The following is a 10,957-nucleotide window of genomic DNA, read 5'->3' as shown; positions in this document are numbered from 1 at the left end:
ACCCCCCCTGTCTCTCTACCCCCCCTGTCTCTCTACCCCCACCCCCCTCTCTCTACCCCTCCTCTCTCTGCCCCCCCCCTCTTTCTCTACCCCCCTCTCTCTACCCCCCTCTCTCTACCCCCCCCTCTCTCTCTCTCTCTCTACCCCCCCCCCCACTCTCTGCCCCCCCCTCTCTCTCTACCCCCTCTCGCTCACTCTTTCGCTCTCTTTTTAAATCCTTTATATTAAGTTCGCTTGCTTGCTTGCTTGCGTGCTTGCTTGCTTGCTTACGACCGTGCACATCTTTTGGTCGTTTTTTAACCCACTTCTCGTGATCCAATCGAGTTGACATTTTCCACACAGACTCGTTGTGCGTGACAATTAATGTTCGTGGAAAAAAAATTCCCAAAATTTTACACTTTTTAGGCAAAAAAAATTTATTTTACATATATTCAAATAGGACTCATGAATGGCTTTGGCTGAACGTCACAGTGTAAGAGCCCAGAGCGTAACCCCTCCACAGGCCGTGGCGGAGTAGCGCAGTTGGTAGCGCCCTCGCTTCCCATGCCAAAGGTCGCGGGATCGATCCCCGCGTCCTCCACAGGCGAATATATTTTTAAATCCTTTATATTAAGTTCGCTTGCTTGCTTGCTTAGGACCGTGCAAATCTTTCGCTCGTTTTTTAACCCACTTCCCGTGATCCAATCGAGCTGACATTTTCCACACAGACTCGTTGTGCGTGACAATTAATTTTCGTGAAAAAAAATTCCAAAATTTTACACTTTTTAGGACAAAAATATTATATGTAATTACCAATTGCTTAATGGTGCAATGCAATCATCTGACCCATAGGTGGCAGCCATCTCAAGCCAGAGGACGAGAGGACTCTAGCCGCCACGCATATAAAGGATTTATAGTGAAACACTTTGTTTTTACGGGTTTACTTGTTTTAATTACGGATCAGTGGAAACAAGAAGATGCTCGCTGTAGTCGGCACTTTGCTTCGTTCATCATTTCGTAATAAAAAAAAATAACTTTGCTTTATATAACACCCCCTCCTCTCGCTCGCTCTCTCCCCCTCTCCCTTCCTCTCCCTTCCTCTCACTCGCCCACTCTCATTCTTGCTCTCTCCCCCATCTGTCTCTCCCCACTCTCTCATTCGTACTCTCTCTCTCCATCTCTCTCCCTACTCTCTCCACCCCTCTCTCCCTACTCTCTCTCCATCTCTCTCCCATCTCTCCCTACTCTCTCCACCCCTCTCTCCCTTCCTCTCTCCCTTCCTCTCTCCCTTCCTCTCTCCCTTCCTCTCTCCCTTCCTCTCTCCCTTCCTCTCTCCCTTCCTCTCTCCCTTCCTCTCTCCACCCATCTCTCCCTTCCTCTCTCCATCTCTCTCCCATCTCTCCCTACTCTCTCCACCCCGCTCTCTCTCTCTCTGTCCAACTCGCTCTTGGTATAGGCGCTCTTTGTTTTAGTCGCTGTCTGCAGTTCGCCGTGGAAGCTCCTCAAAGTGAGTGCGATTGTGTGTGTCTGTGTGTGTGTGCGTGTGTGTGTCTGTGTGTGTGTGTGTCCGTGTGTGTGTCTGTGTGCGTGTGTGTCTATGTGCGTGTGTGTCTGTGTGTGTGCGTGTGTCTGTGTGTGTCTGTGTGCGTGTGTGCGTGTCTGTGTGTGTGCGTCTGTGTGTGTGTGCGTGTGTGTGTGTCTGTGTGCGTGTGTGTGTCTGTGTGTGTGTGTGTGTCTGTGCGTGTGTGTATGTGTGTATGTCTGTGTACGTGTGTGTGTCTGTGCGTGTGTGTCTGTATGTGTCTGTGTGCGTGTGTGTGTGCCACTTAGGGAGACAAAGGCGGCCGGGCGTGGTTCTGCCTCCCCCCCCCCCTCGTGTGCCACTGTGCCGGTAGCCTTCATAGGTGCTGCTACTCGCTATTGGCACTTGCCCCAACAGTCTGTTGAGGCTACACCGGGGGATTTTGTCTTTGCTGGTTTGAGTTGAACGTGCGCCTGTCTAAATGCATCTTGCAAGCGAGAATGTCATCATCGCTTGCGGCTGGGGTTGGCATCGTCCCCCCACTCCTCCTGATGTCGAGGGTAAATGGGCGAGGTTTAGGACTGTGACTCATGCAGCTGCAATGGCTGCTTTGGGTACGCGGTCCTGACCTCCCCAGAGACCCTGGCTGACAGAGGAGGTGTTCCGGCTGGCTGAGAGAAAACCACAGGCCCACTCTCATCGGCTACAGCATCCCACGTCGGAGAATGAGGAGGCTTCGCTCGGAGGTTCTGAGAGCCGTGAGGCGCTGCAAGGATGGGTGGTGGTTGTGGCTCGCTTAGGAGATGGAGTCTGCCTCAGTAGCTCGCGATCACAAATCGCTCTTTAACTCCATTCAAAAAGGAACCTGCAGCGCCACACCTATCACCGTCATTCGGGGAAAGAACGGTGATCCAATCTCCGACCCCCAGGAACAGGTTTGCAGATTTGCTGAGCATTTCTGTGAGGTCCTGGGGGAGGGGAAATCCCTCGGCCTGGAAAACATCGTGGCACAAAGTGGGGATGACCCTGCCGAGGCTGCGGTGCCTCAAATATGGGAAGAGGTCACCCCCTGTGAGTGGCTGGCTGAGGTGCTATCTGTTGAGGAAGTACTGAAGGCGATCCGGAGTTTGAGACCAGGAAAGGCACCGGGCAGAGATGATCTCCCAAGCGAAATGCTGAGGGAGGGTGGCGTTTTTGCACAGACTGCCCTACATGACATCATAACAACAAACTCTTTGGTTCTTTCGGTAAAGTCACGCAAGTTGAAACTTCATAGATCACGACGTTTCGATCGCAACGCAAGCAACCGTCTTCAGGTGAGAGAGAGAGAGAGAGCTTCTGAAACACGAGGTCTTATACTGGTAGGAACCTCCTGGTTACACCAGCCCACCGGGGATTATTGTGTCCGTCGTGCAGGGAGGGGCTGGGTGGGGAGGGTGGCGCTGGGTGGGGAGGGTGGGGTTGGGTGGGGAGGGGAGGGTGAGGAGGACCTGGGTGGGGAGGGTTAGGAGGGGAGGGTGGGGAGGGGCTGGGTGGGGAGGGTGGGGCTGGGTGGGGAGGGTGGGGCTGGGTGGGGAGGGGCTGGGTGGGGAGGGGAGGGTGAGGAGGAGCTGGGTGGGGAGGGTTAGGAGGGGAGGGTGGGGAGGGGCTGGGTGGGGAGGGTGGGGCTGGGTGGGGAGGGTGGGGCTGGGTGGGGAGGGGCTGGGTGGGGAGGGGAGGGTGAGGAGGAGCTGGGTGGGGAGGGTTAGGAGGGGAGGGTGGGGAGGGGCTGGGTGGGGAGGGTGGGGCTGGGTGGGGAGGGTTAGGAGGGGAGGGTGGGGAGGGGCTGGGTGGGGAGGGTGGGGCTGGGTGGGGAGGGTTAGGAGGGGAGGGTGGGGAGGGGCTGGGTGGGGAGAGTGGGGAGGGGAAGGTGGGGCTGGGTGGGGGGTGGGAGGGGTGGGGCTGGGTGGGGAGGGGCTGGTCACCCCGTGGTGCCCTTATAAAACTCAACGTTCAACCTACCCACGCCGGCTTGTGCCCGCCCTCACAGTCGGCCATATTTGCGGAATACACCACGTTGCCGTGGCCGTTGACCCTGCAGGCCATTGACCGAGCAACCCAACGTGTTCCTACCAGCTCCCTCCGCAGCAGGAATGTGTTTAAGTAGGTCCTGAATTTAGTTACTGTATGTGTTGTTGTCCATGATGACCGTGGCATTGCCCTCATCGGCTGTGAGGATGACTATGGCATCTCTCTTTTTAAATCCTTTATATTAAGTTCGCTTGCTTGCTTAGGACCGTGCAAATCTTTCGGTCGTTTTTTAACCCACTTCCCGTGATCCAATCGAGCTGACATTTTCCACACAGACTCGTTGTGCGTGACAATTAATTTTCGTGAAAAAAAAATTCCAAAATTTTACACTTTTTAGGACAAAAATATTATATGTAATTACCAATTGCTTAATGGTGCAATGCAATCATCTGACCCATAGGTGGCAGCCATCTCAAGCCAGAGGACGAGAGGACTCTAGCCGCCACGCATATAAAGGATTTATAGTGAAAAACTTTGTTTTTACGGGTTATATTTATTTTAGTTGAGAAAGCTCAAAACGCTCATCCTTGCTGATGTTCCTAATGGGTGTCTTAGAGTCTTTGAGGACTGCATTGATTTCTGATCTTGTCACGTCTGCAGGAATGTGCCCCAAACCCTTAAGGGCTACGTAGACCTGAACAATTATATCATCAGCTGGGATGTGTTTAGGGGCGACTGCGAAATTCAACCCTTTAGCTAGAACCGATTTTAGGCTAAATTTCGATTTAAAGCTTTCGTGACTGCAGGGATTCATCTTCTTGGTTCTTTCGGTAAAGTCACGTAGAATGGAAATAATAAAATAATAAAAATTAAACATAATAAAATTTCGATTTAAAGCTTTCGTGACTGCAGGGATTCATCTTCTTGGTTCTTTCGGTAAAGTCACGTAGAATGGAAGTAATAAAATAATAAAAAGTAAACATAATAAAATAATTCTCACGACGTTTCGGCCACAACGCAAGCAGCCGTCCTCAGGTGAAGAATGAAACGCCACCAAACTTTGAGCGTATATTTAAGCTGGGTTGGAGGTGGGTAGAAGAGCGCCTTGTCAAAATAATCATCATATCAAGAGGAATTTAGCATATTTATGGGAAATGCGTAGGAGGTGGGCGGGGGGTTTAAAAGTCATATTATGCCCATGCATTATGCAGGATCAGCAGCATCAAAGGGAGGGGATGGGTGTAGCATTAACAAAGGGAAGGAATGTTCATCGTATGTAGCTGCAGTTACTAAACAACCACGTAAAAAAACTAAAGTATAAACTACATAGTATCATCAGTATACTAACTATACTCTCCAATAAGCTGAGCTACTGACAGTAAGTAATACATTACAATTCTCCAAGCTTGGTGGTGTTTCATTCTTCACCTGAGGACGGCTGCTTGCGTTGTGGCAGAAACGTCGTGAGAATTGTATTTTATGATGTTTTATTTTTATTATTTTATTATTTCCCTTCTACGTGACTTCACCGAAAGAACCTAGAAGATGATTTTAGGCTGTCGGAAATTGGGCTGTTACTCTGATTGATAACAATCTTGTCACAGTCTAACTTTTTAACGTGTAGATCGGGCTTCTTCTTGAACGGGAGGTTGAGCTTGGCAATCAGGTTATCGTTACATTTAGCTGACATTGTAGCGGCTGACGAAGCTGTCATGTGATCTACATGTTCCCAATCAGATGTAGACATTTTTTCCGTCATTGTTAAGTGTCATTGCAAGAGGGTCTTGTCTAAATTGTCGAGTTCAAATCGGGGCAATCTTATTCTCTCTGAGATCAGGGCTAGGCTGACCCTGAACACGATCTGTTTCGCATTGGGAGAAGTGACAGCAGCAGAAGTGAGTGTGAAGGCGATGGGTCTTACCTTCGTGTCACTGCACCGCTTCAGAAAAGTGAGCGACTCCATCAGATGAACCTTCTCGTCTCGAAGTCTGCTGAAAGATCTCACGGTCGTGTGGAAACCCTCCCCGTAGAGGCGGTTACATCTTGACTTATGGCTTTCGTGACTGCAGGAATTCATACACTTTGGGTCTGTCGGTAAAGCCACGTGGATAGAAAATTATAAAAAATATCACGACGTTTCGATCGCAACACAATCACTCGTCATCAGGTGACGATTGATTGTTAAAGTCTGTGTGAGACTCTAACATTGGAGTCTATGGGAGACTTTAACATTGGAGTCTATGGGAGACTTTAACATTGGAGTCTGTGGGACACTTTAACATTGGAGTCTATGTGAGACTCTAACATTGGAGTCTGTGGGAGACTTTATCATTGGAGTCTATGGGAGACTTTAACATTGGAGTCTATGGGAGACTTTAACATTGGAGTCTATGGGAGACTTTAACATTGGAGTCTATGGGAGACTTTAACATTGGAGTCTATGGGAGACTTTAACATTGGAGTCTATGGGACACTTTAACATTGGAGTCTATGTGAGACTCTAACATTGGAGTCTGTGGGAGACTTTATCATTGGAGTCTATGGGAGACTTTAACATTGGAGTCTATGGGTAGAGACTTTAACATTGGAGTCTATGGGAGACTTTAACATTGGAGTCTATGGGAGACTTTAACATTGTAGTCTATGGGAGACTTTAACATTGGAGTCTATGGGAGACTTTAACATTGTAGTCTGTGGGAGACTTTAACATTGGAGTCTATGGGAGACTTTAACATTGGAGTCTATGGGAGACTTTAACATTGAAGTCTATGGGAGACTTTAACATTGGAGTCTATGGGAGACTTTAACATTGAAGTCTATGGGAGACTTTAACATTGGAGTCTATGGGAGACTTTAACATTGGAGTCTATGGGAGACTTTAACATTGGAGTCTATGGGAGACTTTAACATTGAAGTCTATGGGTAGAGACTTTAACATTGGAGTCTATGTGAGACTTTAACATTGGAGTCTATGGGTAGAGACTTTAACATTGGAGTCTATGGGTAGAGACTTTAACATTGGAGTCTATGGGAGACTTTATCATTGGAGTCTATGGGAGACTTTAACATTGGAGTCTATGGGTAGAGACTTTAACATTGGAGTCTATGGGTAGAGACTTTAACATTGGAGTCTATGGGTAGAGACTTTAACATTGGAGTCTATGGGTAGAGACTTTAACATTGGAGTCTATGGGAGACTTTAACATTGGAGTCTATGGGTAGAGACTTTAACATTGGAGTCTATGGGTAGAGACTTTAACATTGGAGTCTATGGGAGACTTTATCATTGGAGTCTATGGGTAGAGACTTTAACATTGGAGTCTATGGGAGACTTTATCATTGGAGTCTATGGGTAGAGACTTTAACATTGGAGTCTATGGGAGACTTTATCATTGGAGTCTGTGGGACACTTTAACATTGGAGTCTATGGGAGACTTTAACATTGGAGTCTATGTGAGACTTTAACATTGGAGTCTATGGGAGACTTTAATATTGGAGTCTGTGGGAGACTTTAACATTGGAGTCTATGGGAGACTTTAACATTGGAGTCTATGTGAGACTTTAACATTGGAGTCTATGGGAGACTTTAACATTGGAGTCTATGGGAGACTTTAACATTGGAGTCTATGTGAGACTTTAACATTGGAGTCTATGGGACACTTTAACATTGGAGTCTGTGTGGGACTCTAACATTGGAGTCTATGGGTAGATACTTTAACATTGTAGTCTATGGGTAGAGACTTTAACATTGTAGTCTATGGGTAGAGACTTTAACATTGGAGTCTATGGGAGACTTATGGGTTTGATATGGGGTTAGCCCAAGGGTAAGTGGGCGGGGCTAGAGATGGAATTTGCATGTAAATGTGAGATCGGAGAGCTGCGCTACCTCTACGACAACGGTGCTGAAGAGGCGGCCATTGTATTGCTAGAGACTAGCATGTCAATGTAAGCGAACCACTGCAACGTTAAATTTCGATGTAAAGCTTCGTTCGTGACTGCAGGGATTCATCTTCTTGGTTCTTTCGGTAAAGTCACGTAGAATGGAAATAATAAAATAATAAAAATAAAACATGATAAAATAATTCTCACGACGTTTCGGCCACAACGCAAGCAGCCGTCCTCAGGTGGAGGGCAGGTCTGTCGAGAAGACAGACTCTGGATGTCTCACTAGAGAAGACAAACTCTGTCTTCTCTAGTGAGACATCCAGCGTTTATGTAACTCAGAGAGTCGGAAATCACTGCTAACATCGGCAGGTAGGATGGAAACATCACAGCCGGTTATGACTTAAACTGGTTAATAACGTCCTTCCAATGATTGCTCAGTTTGCGCCCATTTTCTCGGTTGAAATTGTGTCTGTATATCTGGATGGCTTCATGAACGAATCTTTGTTGATAGCCAGTGGGTTTGCAGAGTACCTTCGTCTTGGAAAAATCAATTTCGTGTGAGCCCACCGCATTGATCAGCAACGGCTGAGGTATTGGTCCTACCGTGTTTCAGATCTGCTTTGTGTTCACGATCACGGTCCGAGACATGTAGCTTAGTTTCCACAATGTAACTGCTGCCGCAGACACAGCTTAGTTTGTAGACGCCGGGGTATTGCATGTCGGGGATCACATCCTTCACAGATGGGATCAGATCACGACTTTTATGTACTGTTAATGTGAAAGTCTCCCATAGACTCCAATGTTAAAATCTCCCATAGACAACAAACAAACACACAAACACACAGACACACAGTGACACACACAGACAAACACAGACGCACAGTGACACACAAACACACACACAGTGACACACACAAACACACATTCAGACACACACAGTGACATACACAGACAAACAAAGTGACACACACAAACACACATACAAACACACACAGACACACATACAAACACACACAGACACACATACAAACACACACAGACACACATACAAACACACACAGACACACATACAAACACACACAGACACACACACAAACACACACAGACACACATACACATACAGACACATTCCCTACCCACACAACTCAGCCAAGCATGTGGAGGGGAATTCTCGCTCTGAGCGAAGGCTGCGGTAAGCCTCCTCATTCTCTGACGTGGGATGCTGTAGCCGATGAGAGTGGGCCTGTCGCTTTTTCTCAGCCAGCTTGAACACCTCCTCTGTCAGCCAGGGTCTCTGGGGAGGTCTGGACCGTGCTCCCAAAGCAGCCATTGCAGCTGCATGAGCCACAGTCCTAAACCTCGCCCATTTACCCTCGACATCAGGAGGAGTGGGGGACGATGCCAACCCCAGCCGCAAGCAATTATTAAATTCTCAATTGCAACTTTCATCAGCTAGCTGAGACCAGGCCACTAAGGGTTTTAATGGGGTCCTGGGTGTACACCCACCACCGGAGTGGAAGAATGGCAGGCGCATCTTACAGATGACTAGTCGATGGTCAGAGGACAGATCAGCTCCACGGTAGGTCCTGGTGTCAAGGACATGGGCCCGCATCCGCTGTTCTGTCACTATGTAGTCCAGCAGATGTTCTTGCTTGGACCCGGCATGCATCCATGATGTTGTGTGGATGCGCCGATGCCGGAACAGCGTGTTGGTAATTACAAGCCCATGGGCTGCACAAAAATCTAGCAGCCCCCTGCTGTTGTTATTGAGCTGATCTGGCCCATGCCTTCCAATCACTCCAGACCAGGTGCCAGCATCATGACCAACTCGGGCATTGAAGTCACCCAACAAGATGACTCTGTCCCGAGGGGCCACTTTAGCCAGCACCTGTGACAGGAGGTTATGGAAGGTATCTGACTCATCGGCCTTGCCTGCATCCCTCCACGGATGTTCGTCTTCGGTGGGGGCATAAGTAACCACGACCCCCACTTTTCGCCTCTGGTTGATGGTAAGGCGAGCCCAAAGTAGTCTGGGGCTTACGGCTTCCCACACCTCACCGCCACGCTCCCACGCCCCCTTCATTCTTATGATCAGAAGAAGAGCCACTCCCTGTTGTTTGCCAGTCTCCTGCCCCGAGTAGAGGACTGTCCACCCCTCATGGTGGCAGGAGCCAGAACCAGTCCACTGGACCTGAATGCCACAGAGATCCAGGCGGTACCGGTCCAGCTCCCGACAGAGGAGTGGCAGCCTCTCCTCCGCAGTGAGCGTTCGAACATTCCACGTGGCCACACGTAGTGGCTTTTCGTTGAGGGTAAGGATTCAGTCTCCCGGCTCCGCCGAATGTAGTTTGACCAGGATACGTCATAGACGCCTGTCCCCCCGGGGCCTCCATCACAAGCTTATTGATTATCATTTTCCGTCGTGGTTTAGTGGTAATTCATTGAAGGTGGAGGGGTTACCAGCCCCTCGCACCCGTCCAGAGCCCCCTTCTAGGCCGTTGTGGCGGTCACAGACGCCCTGAGGGGAGAGGCCAATCGGAATTGGCCCTCCCACCCACAGCACTGTCCACGACAGCGTTGCCCATCCGGCACCACGATGAGGTAGGGGGTTGTTTTGCCGGACACAGAGACACACACACAGACACACACGGACACACACACACAGACACACAAACAGACACACACACACAGACACACAAACAGACACGCACACAAACAGACACAAACACACAGACACACAAACAGACACACAAACAGACACACAAACAGACACACAAACACACAGACACACAAACAGACACACAAACACACAGACACACAAACAGACACAAACACACATACACACAAACAGACACAAACACACAGACACACAAACAGACACACAGACAGACACACACACAGACAGACACACACACAGACACACAAACAGACACACACACAGACACACAAACAGACACAGACAGACACAGACACACACAGAGACACACACGGACACAAGTGTTTACTTTTCGTCCCAGTTATTTTTTATAAAGATCCCGATGATGGTGGTGATGCGTTTTGAGATCAACATTTGTTGGCTTTGTGTCATTCCCAGGATCCTCCGGCGGCTGTCGTTGATGATGATGATGGCGGTGGCGGTGATGGATCGACCCCAACAATCCTGGCTACCGGTGCTCCTCATCCTGCTGCTGCTGCTACTGACATCGGCTCAAGTCTCGCCCGCACTGCAACCCCAAGCAGGAGAAGGAGTTGGTGGTGGTGGTGATGGTGGTGATGGTGGTGGGGACACGAGGCAGGGCCTGGGATGTGAGAAGGGAGGAGGAGGAGGAGGCGAGAGATGCGCAGAGGAGAAGACCGACACCCAGGACGCAGCAGGTATGAGCGGTAGTAGAGTGACAGGGGGGGGGGGGGGATATTGATAGTAGATGTAGTAGAGTGACAGGGGTTGTCTGAGAGAGAGACACCCAGACCCAGGGCTCGAACCAAGGTTCTCAGTGTCTCTGACACGGTCACTATGAACCCCCTGAGAGACACAGAGAGACACCCAGACCCAGGGCTCGA

The 10,957-nt window shown here is 49.2% G+C and overlaps 1 protein-coding gene across 1 annotated transcript in view; it reads left to right on the top strand.

Annotated features, from left to right (window-relative positions):
• The first annotated feature begins 1,315 nt into the window (after nucleotides 1-1,315).
• Nucleotides 1,316-10,957, top strand: part of LOC144952234 (putative carboxypeptidase X1) — a 69,395-nt gene continuing 59,753 nt past the window's right edge. The window contains exons 1-2 of the mRNA XM_078882658.1: nucleotides 1,316-1,486; nucleotides 10,491-10,771. Of these exons, the coding sequence (XP_078738784.1) occupies nucleotides 10,513-10,771 (259 nt within the window). The 5' untranslated portion in view covers nucleotides 1,316-1,486; nucleotides 10,491-10,512. The remainder of the gene's footprint in view (nucleotides 1,487-10,490; nucleotides 10,772-10,957) is intronic.

The sequence above is a fragment of the Lampetra fluviatilis genome, chromosome 66, assembly GCF_964198595.1.
Source record: "Lampetra fluviatilis chromosome 66, kcLamFluv1.1, whole genome shotgun sequence".
Classification (NCBI taxonomy): domain Eukaryota; kingdom Metazoa; phylum Chordata; class Hyperoartia; order Petromyzontiformes; family Petromyzontidae; genus Lampetra; species Lampetra fluviatilis.
This window is presented reverse-complemented; position numbering and strand designations above follow the sequence as displayed.